A 27790-nucleotide genomic window follows, 5' to 3' on the forward strand; every position below is an offset into this window, starting at 1 on the left:
CCATTCTGTAGTTTAGTGGTCCAAGGAAAAAAAAACAACCGTAATTTTCGGACTATTAGCCGCACCTGAATATAAGCCGCAGAAGCTAAATTTCATGATTTGTACATGTGCAAGCCGCACCGGACTATAAGCTGCAGGTGTTTTATGTTTAATGTCCGTCTTTCTCGCCGTCATTCTGTCTCGTACAACTCGCGGTAGAATTCTGCTTCCGGGGGACCTCGGACGTCAACATGGTGGATGTTAAAATCCATAGATTTAGGTATTACCCTAGTGGCCGTTAGCTGTAAAAGTCCATAGATAAGCTGCATTGTTATATAAGCCGCAAGTTCAAAAAATGGGGGAAAAAGTCGCGGCTTATAGTCCAGAAATTACAGTATACAAATAGTAAAGATTACTCCTTTAAGTTCACACTATAACAAAACGTCATTCCTAATCCTACAAACATGATAATTTGAAATACAAATAAGACTAAATGCTACCCAGAGTTTCCACCTTTCTCTTTTCCTGGTAATATATTAGACTCTCGCTGCACAGTCGGACATGAATGGCTGTCTGTTGACCCCTGTCTCCTGTTTGCTTGTTAATGTTGCATTTCTTGAAAATTGGTCAAAATAGTTAAATATGAATAAATCTACGATTGCCTAAATATCATTTTTTTTGCCTCATAGTTTTATCTTTTCTCAGGATTTTACTATAATCAAAGACAAATGGGTATTCCTGAATAGTAATGATGAATGATTGAATTAATAGAAATATGTGTTTACATAAAAAGGCTTAAACAATTTAAGTTACTATTATATGTAAATAAATACAGAGGAAATCCTGTTTATTGTGTAAAACACTCAGTAGTGGTCGCCCCACATGATCCTCCGTCATCCCAGATAAAACATTTTAAGTTCACTCAAACATTTCAAACTAATATTTAGCTACAGAAACCAAGCTAGGTACTTCTCATGACATTTTCCATCAAATTGATCTTCAAAACATAGATCTACATTTAAAAGTTAGTTTTCAAAGTTTGGAGGAGGTCGCCTCACATGATAGCTAAAGGTGTCCAATAGTTGACAACAATCAAACAGCATTTATCAAAATTAACTGGCTGATGCAGTATCCTGTCCCTGTCAGGATTTAAATGAAAAGTCTGAAAGTTGTGCTTTCTTGATGGTCGCCCTGATTATATTTCATCGATTGATCATGTACAGACATTTGTATGTTATGATGGAAACAGACGTACAGATGCTTATTTTGTCAATAAATGTAAAACAAGATGGAATTTATGCCAAGAAGGTAGATGTTAAAATTGACTTAATGATTTAAAATTGGTTGTCTAAATGGAAATCAATGCTAAATGGCCATCCCAAATGATGTTTTAACACTTCAGATGGCAGTAAGACCTCAATAATTAAATTGTTTGGAAAACTACGATTGGGTTTGTGTGCTGGGAAAATGAAAGATAAACATGTTCTGTTCAGACATAATCTAAAGCTTTACGGATGACAGTGGAGTTCCAAATCTGTGATTGTAACGTCAGAGCTGCAGTGCATGCTGGGATATGTAGTTCCAGTCTGTTTCTATGTAGCTGGATTAACACAAGGATCATTAAAGTGAAGTGTCCTTTATTTAACCACCAATAGAAAGTCTTTCTGCTGTGTTTGTCTTTCCAGACCTCCTGCAGGATTATGTTGGAAAAGAGGAGGATTTCTCTGACCAGCAGCTCTGTGGATTGGAGAGGAATTCCAGTTTGGACCAAGAGGAACCAGAAGCTCTGCAGATAAAAGAAGAGCAGAAAGAACCAGAACATCCCTGGACTAAAGAGGAAACCATGGAGCTCCCCATTAGTGAGCAGGAAGAGCAGCTTGTTCTGAAGCAGGAGACTGAAGATACAGGAGAGGAACATTTCCCGTGTTTGACATGTGGAGAAAACTTTCAAAATAAAGTACATTTTATAGATCACAAGAGCACTCACTCAGGCGAGAAGATCAGTGAATGTCTGTCCTGTGGAAAAAGCTTTTCTCAGAAGTTAAATCTTGTTACAAACATCAGACTACATACAGGTGAGAAACCATTTTCCTGTACTATTTGTTACAAAAGGTGTACCATAGAAAGTAATTTAACTATATACAAAATGGATCATAATGGTGAGAAGCCTTTCAAATGTCTGTCCTGTGGAAAAGCTTCACTCAGAAATCTAATCTTTATACGCACATGAGAATTCACACAAGTGAGAAACCTTTCTCATGTGTAATTTGTGGCAAAAAATGTACCATAAAAAGTCATTTGACTTTTCACATGAAAACTCATTCAGATGAAAGACATTTTTCTTATCTGTTCTGTGGAAGAAGCTTCTCTCAGAAATCTCAACTTGATCGACACATCAGAATTCACACGAGGGAGAAGCCATTCTCCTGTACAATTTGTTGCAAAAGTTTTACTAGAGAAGATAATGTGACTCAGCACATGGCGACTCATGTGAGAAACACATGAAACAAATTATCCTAAAAAGAAAGATGTGTTGCTTCACATAAGAACTCACATCTATCTAGAAACTCCTTCACCTCATTACATGAGAACCTGATTGGTTAATACAGTTTTCTTGCTAGGTTTTTCGGACAAGCTTTTCATTAACAGCAGAAATAAATTTTTACTTCATACAAATTATGTTTTTTTCCCCTTTAATGTAGTTACTTCTAGATTGATGTAGTGAGTAGAAATAAAAACCTAATGGATTCTAAAAATTTGTAAAGTTTCATTTAAGTTACAAATTATCTTTTTATTATGTTTTTTCCGATATTTAAAGACAACCTAAAGCTGTAATATAATTTGTTTAATGGTATTAAATTGTTCAGATGATGATTTAGGGATAATTGTTTGGCAAATGTAATTATTTCATATCTAGTTTAAACAGATCAGTTTCCAGTTCTTACAAAGAAAGTTGGTGCTGGCAGATGAGACATACCGTATTTTCACGACCATAAGGCGCACCGTACTAAAAGGCGCAGTCTCAGTTATGTTTCTGTATTTAACACACACATAAGGCACACCGGACTATAGGGCGCGTTTTTTATATACAGGTACATGTCCTCTACTACCTTTAAATACCTCTACTGCGTATTTAAAAATAGAGTGGGAGCAAAACTGAGTATGATTGTGCTTTATTCATGTATTTATTACAAAGTATTAATCAAACCTGGGAGCTGGCCGTGAGACAGACACATCGCAGATGACACTGAGCGCTGTGATCACTCCTCTGAAACAGTTTATTGACATATAAATCAACTTAAAATGCAGTAATCTGCCGGCAGAATATGTTAGCTTTTATTATCCTGGCGCCTGCCTCCTCGCGGTCAGAGGCTGCTGTTGAAGGGATTCCTACTGTCGGCGCACCGCTGGTATGTGGGGGTCTGAGCGCCTCCGACAGAAATACTATTAGAAGGCAGGATGATAATCTGGATGAACTGACTGCAATGATTAAGTTTTCAGGTGGATTTTCTCACTTAAAAACATATTAAAACTACTTTATTCCCACTGATCACAGCAAATATAGCTGCAAGGTGTATTTATTACAAAGTATTAATCAAACCTGGGAGCTGGCCGTGAGACAGACACATCGCTCTGATGACACAGGGCTGTGATCACTCCTCTGAAACAGTTTATTGACGCATAAATTAACTTAAAATCCTGAAACCTGCCGACAGAATATGTTCGCTTTTATTATCCTATTATCCTTTTATAATCCTTTAGATTATTTAGATGAAAAAACACCTGCCAGCCACCGCGGTGAAGAGGAGGAGACCCGCCCAGAGGCTGCTGTTGAATTAAGTTTTCAGGTAGAAAAATAGAGCGGGAGCAAAACTGAGTATGATTGTGCTTTATTCATGTATTTATTACAAAGTATTAATCAAACCCATCAAAGTCATCATCCTCTGTTTTTGATTTAAACAGCTGCGCTAAACCAGACATGCCAGTTTCCCCTTCTTCGCTGTCGGAGTCACTTTCTGTGCCGGGCGGCTCCTCGGAAATGATGCCGGTTTTTGCGAAAGCTCGAACAACAGAGCCAGCAGACACGTTACTCCAAGCATCTACAATCCATCCGCTAACGGTGGCATTCCTTTCTTTGCCTTGCAGCTATATTTGCTGTGATCAGTGGGAATAAAGTAGTTTTAATATGTTTTTAAATCCACCTGAAAACTGGATAATGAAAGTGAACATATTCTGTCGGCAGGTTAAGTTAATTTAGGCATCAATAAACTGTTTCAGAGGAGCGATCACAGCGCTGTGTATATCTGTATCATCAGCGATGTGTCTGTCTCGCTGTCAGCTCCCAGATCAGCTTCTCTGATTGGTTGATGTGGCGCGTCCAACAACAAAACTTCAATTTTTCCATCTCGAGCAGCAGCAGCGCGTTGGTGGCGCGTCAGATGCTTAAACGCTCCCGACGCGCTGCACCTGCGGCTCAAAACGCGCTGCGGGACCTTTTGCTGCACCTATACGCGCGTCAACCATTGACTTTGCATGTAAACTCGCTGCTTCTGCTGCACCTGCTGGGTCTGGTCACACCGATGTCGAGCGGTTGAATAACAGCGAGCACAGCGTTAATTTGTTTCACCATGTTTTTCACATCAGCTGTGAGATGGGCACGCATGCAGTCACAGATTAACAGCGATGGTGAAGAGTATTTTTTAGTGGCATCATCTATAAAGCATAACACTGAGAATGAGCCTAAGTTTATTCAAATATAAAATCACATTTAACAATTCTAAAGGACAATATAACACTCTCTTATCTGTAATTTAATAGTATCCAAAATAAACAGCCAGATTCAAGGATTATTTACCAGACATCAATGTTTGTACTAATTTTCTTATAGACTGTGAGGAAATCTATGTAAGATAAAACCAATGTTAATAGTGTTCCTTTGTTTGTTCTTGTCTTTATCCTATTTCTAGGAGTAGAAATAGTCAATTAAATAGATAATGTCGGAACATTTTTATTTCTCCCTTATTATATATTAATTTATTCTATTTACTCACTATAAAAGTTTTCACTCAGTCTGTTTCACCTTGAAGGCCGCACCATTCTATGTAGGATGGTGTTTGTAGACCAGACAGAGCTTCTTCCATAACAAACCAGATTCTTTCTCAAGGTTTATTCATAACATGTTACTGTTTAACCAGAGTGTTTGTAATTTGTTTTGACTTTAACTATTTTTGCAGTGTTCTAAGTAAGGGGGGACGAACGCTGTCCAGATCAGAACAGGGCAGAATGCTGTGCCATAAAGGCTTCATGATGAACTGTTCTCACTTTGCAAAGATATGAATAAATGTGCCGACTGAGTGAAATCCATCGATCTCCGTTTATTTAACTAGGATGAATAGTTGAATACTTTTTTTCCACAACAATTTGGCGTTGTCAGCAGGATTCTCCTTGGCTGATTTTTTTCTGAGGACAGCGATTGTCAGAAGTGTCAGGTACCACCTGGAGGAAGCAGTCTTCCAGCCTCAATACCCCGTTAGAAGGTTAAGGGACTGAGGACTTCTGACATCGAGGTCCCTAGAGGTCAGCAGGAGGATCAAAACTAACCATTTTTTTGAGACGGTAAGATTAATCTTTTGTCGGCACAGTTTAAATTAAATTTAAAAAACTGAATTACAAAAAAACAGATTGTTAAAAGATTTAAAGATAATTAGAAATCAAATACTGGAAAATTAGCTCAAAGTCCTCTTCTCCATTAAAATAATCAAATAAATAAATGTAATCTAACAAAAACAAAATAAAAATCTAACTAAATTAAAGATTAATCGGTTAATCATTTTAATGCACTAAAATTACTATACTAATACTAAACAATATACATACAAAATAAAAGATAACTTTTCTTTTTGGGGAACAGAAAGTCAATTCAGGTTTTTGTTCCACCTGTGAACCAAAAGACCTCGCATAGGAACGTGAGGCTCTCTCTAAGGGTGAGAGGAAGGTTGTAGGTGCCACCAGAAGGCATTTAATTTTACTGAGACGTCGGTAATCTAGAGCGGGATCCCCCCCAGTTATCCAGGTCGGCACCAGAGGAATGGTGTGCATATTGGAAACCGGTAAATTACCTGTAGATAATGGGATAGATTTTGCAGTTCTAGGGCAGTAGAACAAAAGGCAAGGTTCTGGGGAATTGTCAACTCAAGAAGAAATTTTTGATTTAATGTTGCAATAAAAAAAAAAATGTTAAGGATAAAATAAACCAATATCATGAGAAGTTAGAGGCTAAAAAGAAGATAAGGTAAGAAATTTACAGAATTTGAAAAAAAAAAGAAAAGGAAAATAAACAAAATAAAAAAGCAGTTTAAAATGATGGATGGTTAAAAGGAGAGTTCAAAGAAACTCTCAGCTTCAAAGGAAATGGGTTAAAATAAGAAGTCAAAAAGGCAGTGTTTAAACCTGATACTAAACATATTTACACTGTATTACATATTAAACTTACACTATACTAAGTAATATTAATGAATTTTAATTTTAATGGTGCTTTTAAAGAAACAAAACTTTAAAATTTTTAGAGGAAATTAATAACTCATAGCTAAAAAAAACTATTATATTATTACAGAAAAAAAAGTAAGTAGGGCATAAAATAAGGTGAAATTTAAAGGTTAAAAGAGAAAACACTTGTAAAATGGAGGAATTAACCTAAAATTACATTACAAATACAAAATTAAATTCCCCCCAACTCACACACACCGTCACAGCAACCAGATGGAAATGATGAGTTAAAATATGGGGATTTTCATCTGCTCTGAACCCCTGACCCTAATAGCTCACCTGAGCTGCAACCTGGTCCCCAATGTGTGTGCAAAAACCATGAGGACAGAGACACTGGGGAATTTCTTTTTTGTGGGGAAACAAGGAGGAGGTGCACCAACATAAGGCTTTCATTCTCTCCGGTGCTAAATTATTTTTAATTATTTGTTTTTGTTTGAAAAGTGGCTGACCTTTTTGGACTGAGGTGGGGGGGGCTCCAGGACTGAAACCGCCTGTTGGCAGCAATGAGTAAAAGGGTAAAGTGTAGGGGTGTAAATAATAATCGTTTTGTATCGATGCATCGATCCAAAAGCCGACGATCCGATGCATCGACACGTCCGCAAGATAATCGATTCATGTTTTTTTTTCCCTCCGGTCTATTTTTATCCATTTTCTCCTGGGCGTAATTCTCCCTCCCGTGCTGCGGTGCCGCTAAACCTATTTTGCCCTCCTACCGCGCTTCCTGGTTATACTCTTACAGCAGTTTGTTGCAGCAAGCTTCACACAGACATTTTTAAATTATGCTCAGTATTGAAGCGTGGTCTGGGCTACACACTGTGGGTCTAGATACGGCCGAGGCGATGAGGAAGTGGGGGCGAGTTTAGTCCGACGACGGAGGGACAATGGGGCAAAAAGAGCGGAGATTCAGCTGGAAAAAGGGTCCCAGCGTTCTCTCGCACCTCGCTCTTCTAGCGGGTCAAACTTCACGAGTTGTTTTCCGCAATTTCGGTCATAAAAACAAAACAAGCCGGCCTCCTGTCTGCTGCACTGTTTGCGGTCAGCTACAATCTGGGAGAGGTGCAGCGGAACGTCTCTCAAGGGGCGGTGACGTCAACACTCTGGAGCCTTCTTCTTCTTTTTTTTTTTAACGGCGGTTGGCAAACAACTTATAGGTGCATTACCGCCACCTTCCAGAATGGAGTATGGACCAGACAAACTATTATATTCTCCCTAAAATACCCGTTCTTCTTAGAAAATTAAAAATACTCCCAAAAACTACATCCCCAGATGACCTTTGAAACAATTCCCTTTTATCTAGTTTATTTTTATTCCTGTCTAACTCTCTACGCAACATCTCTCTTTCCTGAATATATTTATTACATTCTAAAAATATGTTGGACAGTTTCTCTGGAGCCGAGGTATTGCATTGAACACATTACACTGATATTCTGCAGTATTTTTGCAGTATTTTTTGATGCAACTTTTCTACTTCTGTTATTTGCTGTTGTTTCTAAAGAAAATGCATAATGATATTACAGCTTTCATTGATTTATTTCAAACTTGAAACTTTGTTTAGCCTGTAAGGTGTAAAAAAAAAAAAATAATAATAAAAAAAAAATTTACCGATTAATCGAATCGAATCGTTGGGTCAGGAAATCGATACTGAATCGAATCGCCACGATGGATGTGATTTACACCCCTAGTAAAGTGATTGATTATATATTTTATTTTCCATTTCCATAGACCTCAAACTATGCAAGAAAAGCTTGATAACTTTCTCTTATTAGATTCCTTTCTGCATCTTGCAATGAAGAAAACAGACAGACTGACTTCCGTGACATGACTTTATCTATGGGAAAATGTCTAATGAGGGTGATGATGTACAGCCTGGTTGGCTTTCACTAAAGATGAATATTTTAGAGTCAGTATAATCATTTCTGATGAAATTATAACCAACCTTAAATATCTAAACCAAAAATTATCTTTTTAAAAGAGAAAAACTCAGCAGCAACTGTCTTTTCCTATGTCGGCTTCAGGACTGGAAAACAAAACGTTATTTATCAGGCCTGTGGTTGTTTAAAAACAGGACAGGTCTCGTTTTGTTCATTTCCTGCTGTCACCATGTTCCATAATGTTATGGACGGACCTTGAGATGAAAACTGAGGCAAATCCAGAGAGAGAAAAGGGTCCAAACATGGTCTGACACAGTAGTTGTAAAATGCGCACAGGTTTTAGTCACAAACCAAATTCTCTATTTCCACAGCAGCCACTCGGAGAGATTAGCTTCATCTCTTCATGATTTTGTGGTATGTTGCTTTGTCCCTGTGCCATGAATGTCTGAGGTTCTGACCAAGACAGAGAAAAGGTGACGGTTGCTCTGATTTATGAAAATGTAAACAAAACAGCAACTTATAGAGGAAAAAGAATGAATAATATAATCCAATGGGATAAAATATAAACTTATGTGTCAGTTTAATCTGAATTAGATTTCACTAAATAACGAAAACTAAGAGAATTAGATTTTCCTTTCCTCCAGAAAATTATTAATACACATGTATATCACTTAAAACATATGATCAATGAAATCAGCGATTTTCATCCCTTAAGTGTTTAAAATAAATGTTACCCTACAGATCACTAAATATATGGGATGTAGTTTGGAAAAACGCAACTAAAATATATAAAAGCTATGAGTTTATTAACTAAAATGGCAGATTTGCAAAAAATAAATAATTAATTCCTGAAAGATTTGAATCAAAGTGGCATGTTTTTCTGAGGGTGAAATAATATGAATAATAATTTTTGGCACATTTAAAAAGAAGTATGTTTACAAGAGAATGAAACCTAAAACCTACTTATTGGATTTAAATCTAGGATGATAAAAAACAAAAAAACATCCTAACTTTCAGAATTAGGACTGAAATAGCACCTGACATAAAGTTATAAATGGTTAATAATGCTTTCTACTGGGACTGGGACATGAAAGGCGATTAGGAGTTTTCACCTGAGAACCCAAAAGACCCCCCCCTTTATCTACACATATAGATTTATTTACCTTTAAAGTTTAATCTAAATCTTAATTAATTAGCAAAATAACTAGTATAAAAATGAATTAGGCTGATTAAATTTGATTTTAAATTATTGAAAATTTATTAAGAAGTAAATATATCTTAAAGGAATAGTACACCCAAAACATGATTAGCCTTCATTTTCTACTCACCTCCATGCTGAACAACACTCTGGAGTACTTTTTTGATATCTCAAATGCATCTGGAGATCTGGGAGGCTTCTTGCTGTCTGCTGACATTCAAATAATGGAGGTCTATGGTGACCGAGACAGAAAGGTCCATAAAAGTCCACAAAAAAGTGTCAATATTCCTCCATACTGCTCGTCCAATGTAATCCAAGTGTCCTGAGTGGGTAGCATCCAGAATTTACTCGAAACGAAGTCATTTAGAATGTTTTTAGAGCATAAACAGTAGTGTATAGGATTTCCTAATAGCGCCCCCATGCGCGCTCACGATTCTACGGAAGCCGGCAGACCAAACCGGAAGAAAGTGCGCATTCAGCGTCTGGTCTGCCGATAATGCAAGCGTAGAAGAAGAAATGTGCTGTTTACCTGTGCAAAGAAAGAAACAACGAAAGAAAAATGTCTGAGGACTTCAGTGTTGAGGAAGAGCATGAGTTCTTTGCCGAGCTGAATGCGCTGGTTTGGTCTGCCGGCTTCCGTAGAATCGCGAGCGCGCATGGGGGCGCTATTAGGTAATCCTATACACTACTGTTTATGCTCTAAAAACATTCTAAATGACTTCGTTTCGAGTAAATTCTGGATGCTACCCACTCAGGACACTTGGATTACATTGGACGAGCAGTATGGAGGAATATTGACACGTTTTTGTGGACTTTTATGGACCTTTCTGTCTCGGGCGCCATGGACCTCCATTATTTGAATGTCAGCAGACAGCAAGAAGCCTCCCAGATCTCCAGATGCATTTGAGATATCAAAAAAGTACTCCAGAGTGTTGTTCAGCATGGGGGTGAGTAGAAAATGAAGGCTAATCATGTTTTGGGTGTACTATTCCTTTAAGCTGATCTGTAATAACTATACAAATATATTAAACCTACACTACCGTTCAAAAGTTTGGGGTCACATTGAAATGTCCTTATTTTTGAAGGAAAAGCGCTGTACTTTTCAATGAAGATAACTTTAAACTAGTCTTAACTTTAAAGAAATACACTCTATACATTGCTAATGTGGTAAATGACTATTCTAGCTGCAAATGTCTGGTTTTTGGTGCAATATCTACATAGGTGTATAGAGACCCATTTCCAGCAACTATCACTCCAGTGTTCTACTGGTACAATGTGTTTGCTCATTGGCTCAGAAGGCTAATTGATGATTAGAAAACCCTTGTGCAATCATGTTCACACATCTGAAAACAGTTTAGCTCGTTACAGAAGCTACAAAACTGACCTTCCTTTAAGCAGATTGAGTTTCTGGAGCATCACATTTGCGGGGTCAATTAAACGCTCAAAATGGCCAGAAAAAGAGAACTTTCATTTGAAACTCGACAGTCTATTCTTGTTCTTAGAAATGAAGGCTATTCCATGCGAGAAATTGCTAAGAAATTGAAGATTTCCCACAACGGTGTGTACTACTCCCTTCAGAGGACAGCACAAACAGACTCTAACCAGAGAAGAAAAAGAAGTGGGAGGCCGCGTTGCACAACTGAGCAAGAAGACAAGTACATTAGCGTCTCTAGTTTGAGAAACAGACGCCTCACAGGTCCCCAACTGGCATCTTCATTAAATAGTACCTGCAAAACACCAGTGTCAACATCTACAGTGAAGAGGCGGCTGCAGGATTCTGGGCTTCAGGACAGAGAGGCAAAGAAAAAGCCATATCTGAGACTGGCCAATAAAAGAAAAAGATTAAGATGGGCAAAAGAACACAGACATTGGACAGAGGATGACTGGAAAAAAGTGGTGTGGACGGATGAATCCAAGTTTGAGGTGTTTGGATCAGAAAGAACGTTTGTGTGACAGAACAAATGAAAAGATGCTAGAAGAATGCCTGACGCCATCTGTTAAGCATGGTGGAGGTAATGTGATGGTCTGGGTTTGCTTTGTTGCTGGTAAGGTGGGAGATTTGTACAGTGTAAAAGTGATTCTGAATAAGGAAGGCTATCACTCCATTCAATTTCATCCTACAACAGGACAATGACCCTAAACACACCTCCAAATTGTGCAAGAACTTTTTAGAGCAGAAGCAGGCAGCTGGTATTCTATTGGTGGGGACAGTGATTGGCCTCCATGTTCTGAATGCTGATGATGAACAGTTTAGTTTGTGCCTTCAAGTCGTTGCCCATAGGAAGACGTTACTTGGATATAACCTAACAGAATATCTTCAGAACGGCTCCATTGAGCTTGACGCAGATATTTTTGATTTATGCTCAACTTTGAAGCGTGGTCTGCGAAACGTTATTATTCCACGCCACAACGTAGGAGGTACAATCATGAACTAGTTGTGGGTCTAGATACAGCTGAGGCAGCGAGGAAGTGGGGGCAAGTTTGTCCGACAAAAGAGGGACATGAGGGCAAAAATGCTAGAAGGTGAAAAAAGGGTCTCAGCGTGCAACTCGCTCTTCTAACTGGTCCAACTTCACCAATTGTTTTTTTCGCAATTGTAGTCATATAAAGAAAAAAAACAAGCCGGCAAGCGGATGTAGATTTGACCAATCAGAGGCCTCCTGTCTGCGGCACCGTCTGTGGTCACCTACAATTTGGGAGAGGTGCAGCAGAGTGTCTGCGGAGGGGGCGGGGACGTCTTTGCATTCACTGCGTCACCTACACAGACTACCTAGTTTTGAAGTATAAATCAGCCTTTAGGGTCCTTCACAGTGACGCACAGTTGCTTTACTGCGGACTGAAAAGTCAAATAGGAGGAGCCTGAGCTGCATGAATCTTTGCATGAGAGTAACAGGGAAAAGATTGAACTTGTGTTTCGAGATTGAAGCCAATATTTGTTCTGCAGAATAATGCAATAAAATGTAATATATGTTAAATTAACCCTGTCTTTCTTTGCATTACCCATATTGTGTCTTAAGAAGAGGGGCATTATGTATTTTTACAATATTTTTGAATCTTTCTCTACTTATTGTGTCTAGAGTTGGAGTCAGAAAAGGTTGAGAATCTAGCTCTGTAATGAGGTCAGCGAAGACAGTGTGCTAGATAAAAAGCTGGATCAGAGCAGAATGGGATGGTGCTCAGGCTTTCTGGAATGCACCTCCCTTTTATTTTGGCCTTCTGTGTTAAATGTGTGTGCATAACCTCATTTGGGGATTATCCATAGTGTCACAGTGGAGCTAGTGCTCCAGCAGTCTTTGGGCAAAAGGTGCAGTAAAACCTGAACAGTTCAGAAAACGAAAGCTAAAAAATATTTTTAACATTTCTTTAATAAAGAAATGTTTAAAATATTTTTTTGATTTGATTCCCGGCCCGGGGTCTTTCTGCATGGAGTTTACATGTTGTCCCTGTGCATGCGGGGTTCTCTCTGGGTACTCCGGCTTCCTCCCACAGTCCAAAAACATGACTGTTAGGGTAGTTGGCCTCTCTAAATTCTCCTTTGTTGAACTGTAAAGTGCCTTGAGATGACTTGTGTTGTGACTTGATGCTATATAAATAAACTGAATTGAATTGAATTTATATGTAGTTAGATCAACACACAGATCAAAGTGAAGTGTACTTTTTTAACCTACAACAGAAAGTGTTTCTGCTGTTTGTCTTTCTAGACCATCTACAGGATTATGTTGGAAAAGAGGAGGATTTCTCTGACCAGCAGCTCTATGAACAAGAGAGGAATTCCAGTTCGGGCCAAGAGGAACCAGAACCTCTGCAGATAAAAGAAGAGCAGAAAGAACCAGAACATCCCTGGACAAAAGAGGAAACCATGGAGCTCCCCATAAGTGAGCAGGAAGAGCAGCTTGTTCTGAAGCAGGAGACTGAAGATACAGGAGAGAAACCTTCCCCATGTTTAAAATCTGGAAAAGACTTTTTAAAAAAAGAACCTTTAATTGTTCACATGAGAACCCACACACATAAGAAGATTTATAAATGTCCTTCCTGTGGAAAAATGTTCACAAAAAAATCTGATCTTGATAGACACATTAGAAGTCACACAGGTGAGAAGCCTTTTTCCTGTACCATTTGTAACAAGAATTTTACTGAAAAGGGAAATTTGACTATTCACATGAAAATTCACACTGGTGAGAAGCCTTTTTCCTGCACGATTTGTGGCAAACGTTTTACTTTAAAACATTGTTTGACTGGACATATGAGAATTCACACTGGTGAGAAGCCTTTTGAATGTCTATCCTGTGGAAAAAGCTTCACCTCCAAGTCAGATCTTGTTAATCACATCAGAATTCACACAGGTGAGAAGCCTTTTTGCTGTACCATTTGTAACAAGAATTTTACTAAAAAAGGTAATTTGACTACTCACATGAGAAGTCACACCGGTGAGAAGCCTTTTTCCTGTACCATTTGTAAAAAAAACTTTGCTAAAAAAGGAAATTTGACTACTCACATGAGAAGTCACACCGGTGAGAAGCCTTTTTCCTGTACCATTTGTAACAAGAATTTTACTAAAAAAAGTAGTTTGACTAAACACAGTAGAATTCACACAGGTGAGAAGCCTTTTTCCTGCACGATTTGTGGCAAACGTTTTACTTTAAAACATTGTTTGACTGGACATATGAGAATTCACACTGGTGAGAGGCCTTTTTCCTGCACGATTTGTGGCAAACGTTTTACTTTAAAACATTGTTTGACTGGACATATGAGAATTCACACTGGTGAGAGGCCCTTTGAATGTCCTTCCTGTGGAAAAATGTTCACAAAAAAATCCGATCTTGATAGACACATTAGAAGTCACACAGGTGAGAAGCCTTTTTCCTGTACCATTTGTAAAAAACGTTTTACTTTAAAACATTGTTTGACTGGACACATCAGAATTCACACTGGTGAGAAGCCTTTTTCCTGCAAGATTTGAGGCAACCGTTTTACTCTAAAAAGGTAATTTGACTAGAGAGACACATGAGAATTCACACGGATGAGAGGCTGTTTTCCTGAATGATTTAAAACAAAGACTTTAAACAAGAGGGTAATTTGAGTAGTTAGATTACAATATTCATGCATGATGTGGAATGATTTATATTTTAAAAATAAATTGCAATACATAAGTCATAGCAGTTAGTGGTCACAGGAATTAACAGTTGAGGCGTTTTCTTGACTAGTGATGAAATGTCCATCTAGAAACTCCTTCACCTCATAACATGAAAAACTCAAAGGTTAATGGTCTTTTTGGAGCAAAGTTTTGAGAGAACCAATTAATGAAGAGCTCTTTTCACATAAAAACTAGAACAGATAAGCTGTTATACTGTAAACCTGGTAAATATTAAGGTCCTGGTTGAATATGGATGTGAAAATTTGAAAGTTAATTATTTTGGGCTACCCTAACAAAAAAAAAAAAGTTTTTACATTCAAAATGTCTTACATTTTCTGTAATTAGGGAATAATCATAATAAAGTGCAACAAAATTATCTTGGTTACAGATGAAGCAAGTTTTGTGTCCATACAACAAGCCATTGAGAAGTTATAGTTTAAGTTTAAATTGGAAAGAATCCAGACGGACCCATACTGTGCCATTTTGGCATGGTGTGGCACAACTTTTTCTGAATGAATTTATTCATTTATCTTTTAGCTGAATGATAAGCTATTGCTTGGATATACTGCAGGAACAAGACTTTTATTCAGATGAAAATATCCTCAGATGAAAATAAAAGCAAAGGTAGGACAGATTTAATGTGCTTTGCTCAGTTTTGCTGATTATTTTGGAGGATTTTTTAAGAATTCAGCTGCAAATGATCAGAGTTTAGCTAATTCAGTGTCTTGTTGGCTTTCATTAGCAATGCATCAATCAGCCCTGCTACGTGTGTTGTTGAAACCAGGCCCACCAAAACTCCAACTTTATTTGGCTCAGTGTTAGAGCTATGGTCAATAGATATTAGAATGAAGTAGATCATCTATAGAGGAGTCTCAGATGAAGATTTGGGACATATAGAAGTGTGTGTCAGTCTCAGAGTTAGTCAGCTACAAGCTAATTAATGTTGCAAAGTAGCTCCAGCCACCTTGAAAGGGGGTGCTGGGATTATGGGGTTAAACTACGGGACATCAAAGAACTCAGTTTAGAGGCTGGAGTCTGTAGTTCAGGTAAATTGAAGTCCTAAAATGATGAAACATGTTTGTTTAAAAAGATAAACTAGATTGATGATGTTGCTGTTATTTTTACTGATCAGTTTGAACCTGCTTTAACTCGGTAAAAAGCCTTTGTCTTAATAATGTATTAAAGAAATCTGACTCTCCTCTAGAAGTGTGAAGTTTCTGCTTTTTAAAGATTTTTGAAATTATAATTTTCCTTTGAACTAATTCTAATAGTTTTGTCCTTGATTCTGTAGATGTTCTATTTACCTGCTATGATTGAAAGTAACTATCACCTATTTTATACAACTGATTTTATGGATTATATTCTGCTGTGGATGTTTTTAATGATTGTAATCACTTCTAAATTGATGAACGAGCAGCAATAAAACCATGGATTGTAAAAATGTGTTTCTTTATATGGTTTCATATAAATTAAAAACAATCTTTTTCGAAGTTTTCTCTGATATTTTCAGCCAAACTAAAACTGTAAAATAAATAGTTTAATGGCATTCACCTTCTGTCTTCTCCAGTCTTTCCTGTTGCTCCTCCATCAGCATTAATCTGTTTGCTTTTTAGAGCCTGAGTTCAAATCTGGCCATTGGATAAATCCTCCTTTGCTTGTTGGAGAAGTTATCCATCCATCCATCCATCCATCCATCCATTTTTTCCGCTTATCCGGGATCGGGTTGCGGGGGTAGCAGCTTCAATAGGGAGGCCCAGACGTCCCTCTCACCAGCCACTTGGGCCAGCTCCTCCGATGGAATCCCAATGCGCTCCCAGGGGAGCCAAGAAACATAGTCCCTCCAGCGTGTCCTGGGTCTCCCCCTGGGCCTCCTCCCGGTGGGACGTGCCTGGAACACCTCACCAGGAAGACGTCCAGGGGGCATCCTAATTAGATGCACGTGCCACCTCAACTGGCTCCTCTCGATGTGGAGGACCAGTGGCTCTACTCTGAGTCCTCCCCGGATGGTTGAGCTCCTCACCCTATCTCTAAGGGAGAGCCCAGACACACTACAGAGAAAACTCATTTTAGCCGCTTGTATCCGGGATCTCATTCTTTCAGTCTTGACCTAAAGCTCATGAACTATAGATGAGGGTAGGAAAGTAGATCGACCCGTAAATTGAGAGTTTTGCTTTTTGGCTCAGCTCTCTCTTCACCACAACAGACCGTTACAGGGCCCGCTTCACAGCAGATGCCGCACCATTCCGCCTATTGATCTCCCGCTCCATCTTCCCCTCATTCATGAACAAGACCCCAAGATACTTAAACTCCTCCACAAGGGGCAGTACATCCTCCCCAACCCGGAGAAGGCACTCTACCCTTTTCCAGCTCAAGGCTCTGTTCGAAAACCTAGGACGTGTCCTCCAAGGACGCGGTCTACCTAGACTGGATCCTTCGAAGTCCTTGAAAATAAGGAGACCGGAAGAGTTTAGGCTGTGAATTCGACCAGGTCTACCCTTCGGCGGGTTTTACCGCCGTATGCTCTGTTGCTTAGCAACCGTAAACGTTGACACACAAAGCAGGAAAAGAATGAATACAGAAGTTTTCAAAACTGTTTATTTCTTTTTTATTGTGAAGTGAACAAAGACTACACTCACAAGAATCCAGAGTGGAATAAAGGTTCCAACCACCGGGAGCAGGAACAAATCAAATCAAATGTAATGATAGAAACCTTAGTCAGTTAAATAACCTGCTGCTGTCATTCTGCACATCTCTGATGTTGCTGCTATTTTCAAATATCTATTACTGTAAAAATGTCCATAGCTGCATATTGGTTATTTATTCCCCAGTTTTATATTGTTAAAACACTTTACAGGATTGTATTGTTTATATTTTAACTCTTCCCTATTATGTTATTCTTATACATTTTTCTAAGGTCCTCATTTGTGTGACCATTTTCAATAATCTTTCTGCTGCTGTACATTTGCCCATTGTGGGACAATAAAGGCATTTTCTATTCTTTAAAAGGGCTAGAAAGGTATAAGTAAATCTAAACAATGTATTTATAAAAAATATATCTGCAAAATCTCTAATATTCAACAACAAAAATACGTAGTTAAGCATATTGTGCAAAACAGCAATAAAAAAATAAAATCCTATCAGATTTATAGTCCCCACTCTGCAGATATATTAGAATCTGTCCTTAGATTCCAGCCAAACCCATTTACACAGCAACAGATAAAAACCTTTAGATAAACCAAACATTACCGCCACATATCTGACTCAATAACCATTAAAACAACTACTTTCATTCATTTCATACGGAACTATTAAATGACTTGTATTATATTAAACTGTACTTCCAATTTTCACCAGTGTACGGCGCCAAGTAACCTTTACTCTGATCACAGCTTGCTTGGTCTCGCAATGAATCCTGGGATATCCAAGAATACCGAGGATACATCGGACCCGTCCTTCAAATCGGGCAAAAAGAAGGACGCATTTTAAGGCCGCATAACGAGGACTCTTGGAATCCGACCAGACCTCGGCGCCGCGCTATGACGTAATCGGCCTTCGAATCCGGTCTTCTAAGGATGCGTCCTAGGTTTTCGAACAGAGCCCAAGACCATGGTCTCGGATTTGGAGGCACAGATCCTCATCCTCGCCGCTTCACACTCGACTGCGAACTGCTCTAGTGAGAGCTGTAGATCACGCCCTGATGAAGCCAACAGAACCACATCATCTGCGAATAACAGAGATGCGATCCTAAGGCCACCAAATTCTTTGGCTGTGCCTAGAAATTCTGTCCATAAAAGTTATGAAGAGAGTCAGTGACAAAGGGCAACCATGGCGGAGTCCAACCCTCACCAGAAACGAGTCCGACACTACTGCCGGCAATGTGGACCAGGCTACTTGTGCTTACAGTTTGAAGTGTAAACAAAAAAATACTTCTAATTTTTTCAATTCTACAATTAAAAGACTTATAATGTAATTACTTATAATGTAATTATCTCTGCAACTTCAAATCCACACTTACCTTCACCTTTATAGCGCTGCAGCTTATTACTGACAGCTTGAGACAGATAATATCTGTCTGCTTACAGCGCCATCATTATCTGTCACATGTGGTCCCTAGGAGGTAAAACTAAAATGCAAGTCTGAAGAAACCTCTATTTTCTTTCTGCTCTGTTTTCTAAGATGAGAGAAATACGAAGAGTTCTTCTCAGCCTCCTGGATCCATCAAGCCCTGTAGCAAATGATGGTCCCCTGAACTTTGTCTAGAAAGAAGTTATTAATTTAATTCTGCAAGTTGAAGCTGCTCCTCAGATGATAGAATTGATTTCCTACATAAATTGTTAATATAAACCTGCTGTGATTGTTTTTCTCGCGTAAATTTTATAAAACTGTTTACTAATCCTGATCGTAACTTTCTTTTCACTAAATTTGTGCTATTTATATTAACTCAAAGGTGAAACTTCCATCAATGAAATATTCTTAATGCGGTTACTAGGTTCTGACAGATATCTCTGTTATAACAGAGGGTAGTTAAATCACCAAATAAAGGATGATGGTGATTTCCATTTAGACAAAGAGAGAACAAAAGTGTAGCGGCACTCCAGCTCCTTTGGTTTCTTCTGTACTGCATGGAAAAACAGTCTAGCAACAAGTACTGAAACACGAGCAATTCAAGATAATGTTCTTCAACTTGTAATGTTTATTAAAAGAAAACAAAAATAAGAGAACATCCACATTCGTATAATATAAACTCGGTCAAAAACTGTGTTGCTTCCAGCATATCTTGTTTTCCCCTCAGTCCTTACGTACAGTACGTAAAATCAAACAAAAAAAAACACGTATACAATTACAACATGCAGGAAGCCCAAAAACATGCATTTCAAATTGCATTTCTATATTCTATGCTTTTAATATTAGAGTTTTTTTAAACTTCAATTATAATCTTAACAAACAAAATGATCAATCTTGTATTTTAACCCTTTTTAAAACTATAAATAAATTTGTCTCAAATTGGCTCTTTCAAAAAGTAACAGATTAAGTTACTTCTCACGTTCCTCCTTGAAAACTGTTCCACAAAACAGGCAGAAAGGATGAAAGTAAGATTCTGCAGTGATATCAATGTCTCTGAGTGAGGTAGGTCAGAAAACACAGAGCGGATGTGAAGACATGGAAGAGGCAGCCGTGATCGTATAGCGGTCAGTACTCTGCTTTGTGGCCGCAGCAACACATTCAATTTGGTTTTTTATTACTTTCAGCATTAAACTACATGAACTGTACCATTTATCAGTAACTTTTAACATAGAAATATTTCGTTTTGTATTATAATCATAAATTGATTTCAGAAGAACATATAAAAGGAGACATGGCAGTTAAACCAAAGTTTCATTAAAAAATTAATTCTTAATTTTAACAATTGTCAAACATACAAATGACTGGATTATTTGTGTTTAGATAAAGAGCCTTTATCTCCAAATTGTCTTGTGCCTAAAAACCCATCAGGAGGCTCAGTGAATCTCCCTAATAAAGTTCAAAAACATGAAGTAACATGATCCATAAACTGCTGCCGTCCCTCTGTAGTCTAGTTCAAAACAGCTCCTGCAGACATCAGTTGGCTTAAAAATGGGAACTACAGAACTAATTCTTTTAGAATAGGTATATATACCGTATTTTCACGACCATAAGGCGCACCGTACTAAAAGGCGCAGTCTCGGTTATGTGTGCCATTTCTGTATTTAACACACACATAAGGCGCACCGGACTATAGGGCGCGTTTTTTATATACAGGTACATGTCCTCTACTACCTTTAAATAGCTCTACTGCGTATTTAAAAATACAGCGGGCCCAAAACTGAGTATGACTGTGCTTTATTCATGTATTTATTACAAAGTATTAATCAAACCTGGGAGCTGGCCGTGAGACAGACACATCGCAGATGAAACAGCGCTGTGGTCACTCCTAAATTAACTTAAAATCCTGAAACCTGCCGACAGAATATGTTCGCTTTTATTACCGGTATCCTGGTGCCTGCAGTTTAAATTATTTAGATGAAAAACACCTGCCAGCCGCCGCGGTGAACCCGGAGGCTGCCCAGCCTAGAGGCTGCTGTTGAAGGGATTTCTGCTGTCGGTGCACCGCTGGTATGTGGGGGTCTGAGCGGCTCCGACAGAAATAGATAATCTGGATGAACTGACTGTAATTATTAAGTTTTCAGGTGGACTTTCTCACTTAAAAACATATTAAAACTACTTTATTCCCACTGATCACAGCAAATATAGCTGCAAGATTTAGATTATTTAGATGAAAAACACCTGCCAGCCGCCGCGCTGAAGAGGACTAGACCCGCCCAGAGGCTGCTGTTGCATTGAGTTTTCAGGTAGAAAAATAGAGCGGGAGCAAAACTGAGTATGATTGTGCTTTATTCATGTATTTATTACAAAGTATTAATCAAACCCATCAAAGTCATCATCCTCTGTTTCTGAATTAAACAGCTGCGCTAAATCAGACATGCCAATTTCCCCTTCTTCGCTGTCAGAGTCACTTTCCGTGCAGCGCGGCTCCTCAGAAATAATGCCGGCTTTTGCGAAAGCTTGAACAACAGAGCCAGCAGACACGTTAGTCCAAGCATCAACAATCCATCCGCAAACTGTGGCGTAACTTGCCCGGCGCTGCCTTCCACTTATCCTGAAACTGTGCTCTCCGTCTGTCATCCATCGCTCCCACGCCGCTTCACACCGATGTCGAGCGGTTGAAGTTCCTTTGTCAGACCCCCGGGATAACGGCGAGCACAGCGTTTATTTTTTTTTCACCATGCTTTTCACATCAGCTGTGAGATGGGCACGCAGCGATGGTGATGCGTGGAAAAAACCACCTGGTCTCCTCACATACACCTGCCTCAGCCACGCTTTCATCATCTCCTCATCCATCCAGCCCTTTTCATTTGCTTTAATATCATATGTCATCAGAGCGCTGTGTCTGTCTCGCTGTCAGCTCCCAGATCAGCTTCTCTGATTGGTTGATGCGGCGCGTCCAGCAGCAAAACTTTAATTTTTCCATCTCGAGCAGCAGCAGCGTGTTGGCGGCGCGCTCCCGACGTGCTGCGCCTGCTGCTCAAAATGCGCTGCGGGACCTTTTGCTGCGCCTATACGCTCGTCAACCGTTGACTTTGCATGTAAACTCGCTGCTTCTGCTGCACCTGCTGCATCCGGTTCACAGCGAGCCCAGCATTAATTTGTTTCCCCATGTTTTTCACATCAGCTGTGAGATGGGCACGCATGGAGTCAGATTAACAGCGATGGTGATGAGTGGAAAAAAAAACACCTGGTCTCCTTACATTCAGTCACTCTTTCATCATCTCCTCAATGAGGTGGTCTCAAAAGTCGCACTTGCAACACACATAGGGCGCACCGCACCATAGGGCGCACCGCACATTTTGAGGGGAAAAAAAGACGTTTATGTGCGCCTTATAGTCGTGAAAATACGATATTAGGGTGAGCATATTTAGATTTCCATAAAGAGGACACTTTGCTTTGCCTCCAGACGGATTCAGACAGGCTTCTCAAAGGTTCATCAACAGCTTTATTATACCTAAATGATACAAAAATAACCTTTGTAGTAAAACTAAATCTGTAACAACCAGTAACAAAATTATAGCTCTCTATTAAAATTAAAACCATGTTCTAAACATGACCTCTTCTGTATTAGTAAATACAGCTTCAACAAATGTTCCCAGGTCTAACAAAGTACTCAGTCAACTTTGCAGAATAACTCTCACCTCTCAGAGCTTTTTCAGGCTTTTCAGTGTCCATGTGAGCTTTGAGATCTGCAGCACCTTTATTAGACACTGAAACTAATGAGCCAGCTTTGAACACAGAGGAGCAACAGGAAAGACTGGAGAAGACAGAAGGTGAATGCCATTAAACTATTTATTTTACAGCTTTAGTTTGGCTGAAAATATCAGAGAAAACATGAAAATGCATTAATACATTATTAAGACAAAGGCTTTTTACCGAGTTAAAGCAGGTTCAAACTGATCAGTAAAATAACAGCAACATCATCATTCTAGTTTATCTTTTTAAACAAACATGTTTCATCATTTTAGGACTTCAATTTACCTGAACTACAGACTCCAGCCTCTAAACTGAGTTCTTTGATGTCCCGTAGTTTAACCCCATAATCCCAGCACCCCCTTTCAAGGTGGCTGGAGCTACTTTGCAACATTAATTAGCTTGTAGCTGACTAACTCTGAGACTGACACACACTTCTATATGTCCCAAATCTTCATCTGAGACTCCTCTATAGATGATCTACTTCATTCTAATATCTATTGACCATAGCTCTAACACTGTGGCTAAAACAAGCCAACAAGACACTGAATTAGCTAAATTCTGATCATGTGCAGCTGACCTTTAAAAAATCCTCCAAAAACATCAGCAGAACTGAGCAAAGCACATTAAATCTGTCCTAGCTTTGCTTTTATTTTCATCTGAATTAAATTATGTTTCTGGAATAAATCCAACCAATAACTTATCATTCAGCTAAATTCTAAATCTCTAAAATAAAACTTGTGAGTTTTTATTCTAAATACTTTAATTGTAAAAAGTTGTGCTACACCATGCCAAAATGTTACAGCAGGGTCCATCTGGATCAGCAAACTTGCTTCATCTGTAACCAATGTTACAGATGAAATGTTGTTTATCACTTTATTATGTTTATTCCCTTCATAACAGAAAAAGTGAAAAATTGTGAATGTAAACATCTTTTTGTCAGGACAACGTTCTTTTTTTTACCATTTAAATTTCCTCAGGCCCAAAATTTTTACCTTTCATATGTTCACATCCACATATTCACCCAGGACCTGAATATTTACCAGGTTTACATTATAACACCTTATCTGTTCTAGTTTCTATGTGAAATGAGCTTTATTAATTAACAGCTTCATCAAAACTTTGCTCAAAAGATCATTAACTGTGGGTTTCTCATGTAATGAGGTGAAGATGTCTAGATAGACATTTTATGACAAGTCAAACAGAAAACGCCTCTACTGTTCATTCCTGTGGCGTCTAACTGCTGTGATTAATATGAAACAAATGTTTAAATATATATATATAAATCATTCAACATCCTGCATGAATAACTGTCACCTGAAGACTCAAATTACCTTCTTGTTTAAAACCTTTGTCACAAATGTATGTGATTGATGTGTGAATCAAGACTAGATTTATGAGTGAAGCTTGTTCCACAGTACAGACATGAAAAAGGTTTCTTACCTGTGTGAATTCTCATGTGTGAATCAAGACTAGATTTCTGAATGAAGCGTTTCCCACAGTATAGACATAAAAAAGGTTTCTCACCTGTGTGAATTCTCATGTGTGTATCAAGACTACATTTCTGAATAAAGCATTTTCCACAAGACAGACATACAAAAGGTCTCTCCCCTGTGTGAATTCTCATGTGTGCATCAAGATGAGATTTCTTAATAAAGCTTTTTCCACAGGACAGACATTCAAAAGGTTTCTCACCTGTGTGAATTTTCATGTGTGCATTAAGGTCAGATTTTTGAGCGAAGCTTTTACCACAGGAAAGACATTCAAAAGGCTTCTCCCCTGTGTGAATTCTCATGTGTGCATCAAGATTAGATTTCCGAGTAAAGCTTTTTCCACAGGAAAGACATAAAAAAGGTTTCTCCCCTGTGTGAAATCTCATGTGTGCATCAAGATGAGATTTCTGAGTAAAGCTTTTTCCACAAGACAGACATTCAAAAGGCTTCTCACCTCTGTGAATTCTCATGTGAATAGTCAAATTTCTCTTTTCAGTAAAATTCTTGTTACAAATGGTACAGGAAAAAGGCTTCTCACCAGTGTGGAATCTCATGTGTCTATCAAGATTAGATTTCATAGTAAAGCGTTTTCCACAAGACAGACATTCAAAAGGCTTTTCACCTGTGTGAATTCTCATGTGTGTATCAAGATTAGATTTCATAGTAAAGCGTTTTCTACAGGACAGACATTCAAAAGGCTTTTCACCTGTGTGAATTCTCATGTGTGTATCAAGATTAGATTTCATAGTAAAGCGTTTTCTACAGGACAGACATTCAAAAGGCTTCTCACCTGTATGAATTCTCACATGTTTATCAAGACCAGATTTCTTTTTGAACATCTTTCCACAGGACAGACATTCATGAATCTTCTGACCTTTGTGAGTTCTCATGTGAACCATTAAATGTTCTTTATTTAGAAAAGTTTCTCCACATGTCAAACATGGGAAAGGTTGTTGCTCTTCCTGCTCACTAATGGGGAGCTCCATGGTTTCCTCTTTTGTGCAGGGATGTTCTGGTTCTTGCTGCTCTTCTTTTATCTGCAGAGGTTCCTGTTCCTCTTGGTCCAAACTGGAATTCCTCTCCTGTCCACAGAGCTGCTGGTCAGAGAAATCCTCCTCTTTTCCAACATAATCCTTTAGCCGGTCTGGAAAGACAAACACAGCAGAATGACTTATTATTGCAAGTTAAAGAAAGGAAACCTCACATAAAAGCACCAAACTCTGTCCTTCAGTTTGGGGGGCAAGTGGATCCTTTAATCATCATTGTGTCAATCTAACTACATACAAACAGACTGGAACTACATCTCCCATCATGCAACCTGATAGTACAGTCACAGGTTTGGACCTCTACTTTGATCTTTAATAGGGGTGGGTTTAAAAATAAATAAATAAATTTAATCGATTTTGGATCGATTCCAGTAAGATTTAACAAAATCGGTGTGTAGGGAATGAGATCGATTAGTTTTATAGAGACGTGAGTGACGTTGATATATAAGAGCAGGTGTGGGCAAATGCAAAATGGCCGACGCCAGTAACACACCGCTGGGCAAGCCGTCCCAATTAAAGTCTGACGCCTGGAACCATTTCGCATTCAAAAGAACTAAAGACGATGTGGTGGATAAAGCCAAACTGTTCTTCAAGATCTGTCAAGCGGAGGTCAGTTACTGTAAATAAACTACAAATCTCCAAAATCACTAAGGGTGTGCAAAATAATCGTCATGACGATGCATCGCGATTCTTATTTTTGTGATCTACTGCATCGATTCTTGAAGGCATGAATAGATTATAAAAAAAAAAAATGAACAAATAAAATACATTAATGGCTGGCGCACATCAGCCAAATCAAGTGGAATACAACTTCCAGTCCAGCAGATGTCGCTGCGGATGTGTTTTGGACGCCCACTGCTTTGTGTCACAAGCATGTCCGGCCATGGGATACTGCGACGAGTCATAATAAAACTAATAAAACGATAAAACATAATAAAACGAAATAAAACATGGAGGACACTATGAAAATGCGCCCTGCGGTTCCATCACATTTCAAGTCGGATGCTTGGATGCATTTTGGCTTTAAAAACAAAGAAGGTAAAAATGAAATTGATATGATGAACGTCATTTGCAAAAAGGGAAATATACATTTGAATGTTTTCGTTTCATTGGTTTAAAGGACCACTGAGGCCATGTAAACGGCACTGATTATCCTTATTTTGTTATTTTAAGTTTGATGAATCCTAAGATCTTTTTGTCAGTGTCCACACCAGTAATAGTAGTATTTGTGCCCTGTATTTGTTTTCATGGCAACACCTCCAAAAGTAATTTCAATAAATACAGCTATGTATGAATTCAGTTGCTTTCAGTTATGTATCAATTGAAGACACTATCCAGATCACACCCAGCCAGTCAGCCACTGGTAAGGGCTGTATCTTTTTCTGACAGTGTTCAGTGAAAATATCGCAATGCATTGCAATATTTCAAGTATCATGATGCATCGTGATAGAATCGCATCGTGACATGTGAATCGTGATTCGAATCGACTCATGACTTCTTTGCCAATACCCACCCCTAAAAATCACCTGACAAGATATCATGCTATGCTAAAATCTGACAACAAACCTTCCAAAACTACACAAAAAAAAAATGGAGGAACTCGATAGCATTACCAGCAAATTCTCTGCGGGCCATCAAGATAACTGAGGCCATCGCAACTTTTGTGTGCAAAGATTTACGGCCCTACTCTGTGGTGGAAAATGAAGGCTTTAAGCAGCTTGTTCATGTGCTCCAACCACACTATGTCATGGTGCAACGCAAACATCTGACTGACACCGTTATCCCCATGATGTACACACAAGTGAAAGGGGACATCCAAATGAAAATGCAGTAAGCAGAGAGAGTCGGCATAACTTTTGACACATGGACATCATTGTCAACGCAGTCCTACATGACACTACATTGACAATCAGTGGCGCCTCGTGTCTCATGTCCTACAGGCCACTGAAGTTACCTTGAGCCACACTGCTGCAAATATTGCTGATATGTTGACGGGGGCCAAACAGAAATGGCGGCTGAGCAGCAAACACCCAGCAGTTGTCATGGACATTGCTGCAAATATGGTTCGTGCAGTGGAATCAAGGCATTCATTCATTCATGATTAAAAGATTGGATTACAAAGAAAATTACTAAATTTAAGAGTTATGGTATGCCCAATCTTTTTTTCTTGTCCAATTGAACAGCAAGATAATAATGGCAATGATACAGATGAAAAAACTGAGGAAGCTTTGCCCAAGAAGCCAAAGAAATCCAGGACCTTGGAGTCTCTCCTTGGGACAGTTAATTTACCAACAGTAAAGGATCACAGACTAAAAACTCCAGCAATAAGGGCTGAAGATGAAGTCAGAAGATGCAAAGCTGAATCTCCTGCAAAAAAGAAGATAGGGCTGCAGGGCTGAATGAGAATCCTCTGATCAGGTGGAAAGCAAATGAAAGGGAGAATCCACTGTTGGCTCACCTTGCAAAGCATTATCTTTGTGTCTAAGGGACCAGTATCGCATCAGAGAGGTGATGGGAAATATTGCCACAATGGAGCCAAATTTATTGGATGAACCATCTAAGACCATCCAACTTTTCCTTTTTCACAAAGAGATCTGCTAGGACACACCCTTGCCACAAAGGCAGCTGTACAGCCAACCATGGGAAACTGGTGAGCCTAATGGCTACGGAGCAACATGGCCACCAGTGCACCATGAGCGGCCTCA

The 27790-nt window shown here is 38.8% G+C and overlaps 2 protein-coding genes across 2 annotated transcripts; one reads left to right on the forward strand and one right to left on the reverse strand.

Moving 5' to 3' along the window:
- The first annotated feature begins 1738 nt into the window (after positions 1–1738).
- Positions 1739–18966, forward strand: LOC119778401 (zinc finger protein OZF-like). Its single transcript, XM_038277609.1, has 4 exons — positions 1739–2054; positions 13296–13676; positions 14433–14465; positions 18905–18966. Exons 1-4 carry the CDS (start codon positions 1823–1825, stop codon positions 18964–18966), a joined length of 708 nt encoding a protein of 235 aa, XP_038133537.1. The 5' UTR covers positions 1739–1822.
- Positions 18967–22797: 3831 nt separating this feature from the next.
- On the reverse strand, positions 22798–25168 carry LOC119778400 (gastrula zinc finger protein XlCGF8.2DB-like). The gene has a single exon (XM_038277608.1). The coding sequence runs from the start codon at positions 25023–25025 to the stop codon at positions 23901–23903; it is 1125 nt and encodes a 374-aa protein (XP_038133536.1). The 5' UTR covers positions 25026–25168; the 3' UTR covers positions 22798–23900.
- Positions 25169–27790: the final 2622 nt, after the last annotated feature.

This window comes from Cyprinodon tularosa, unplaced genomic scaffold, assembly GCF_016077235.1.
Source record: "Cyprinodon tularosa strain WSP-4 unplaced genomic scaffold, ASM1607723v1 ctg1328, whole genome shotgun sequence".
NCBI lineage: Eukaryota > Metazoa > Chordata > Actinopteri > Cyprinodontiformes > Cyprinodontidae > Cyprinodon > Cyprinodon tularosa.

Bases quoted from the DNA above. Each gene is read 5' to 3' on its own strand.
- LOC119778400 (XM_038277608.1), bottom strand. From the start codon at position 25,025: ATGGAGCTCCCCATTAGTGAGCAGGAAGAGCAACAACCTTTCCCATGT.
- LOC119778401 (XM_038277609.1), top strand. From the start codon at position 1,823: ATGGAGCTCCCCATTAGTGAGCAGGAAGAGCAGCTTGTTCTGAAGCAG. The intron at 2,055-13,295 runs GTGAGAAACCAT...TTGTCTTTCTAG, and splicing joins AAACATCAGACTACATACAG to ACCATCTACAGGATTATGTT. The intron at 14,466-18,904 runs TTTGTAAAAAAC...CTGTTTTCTAAG, and splicing joins GAAGCCTTTTTCCTGTACCA to ATGAGAGAAATACGAAGAGT.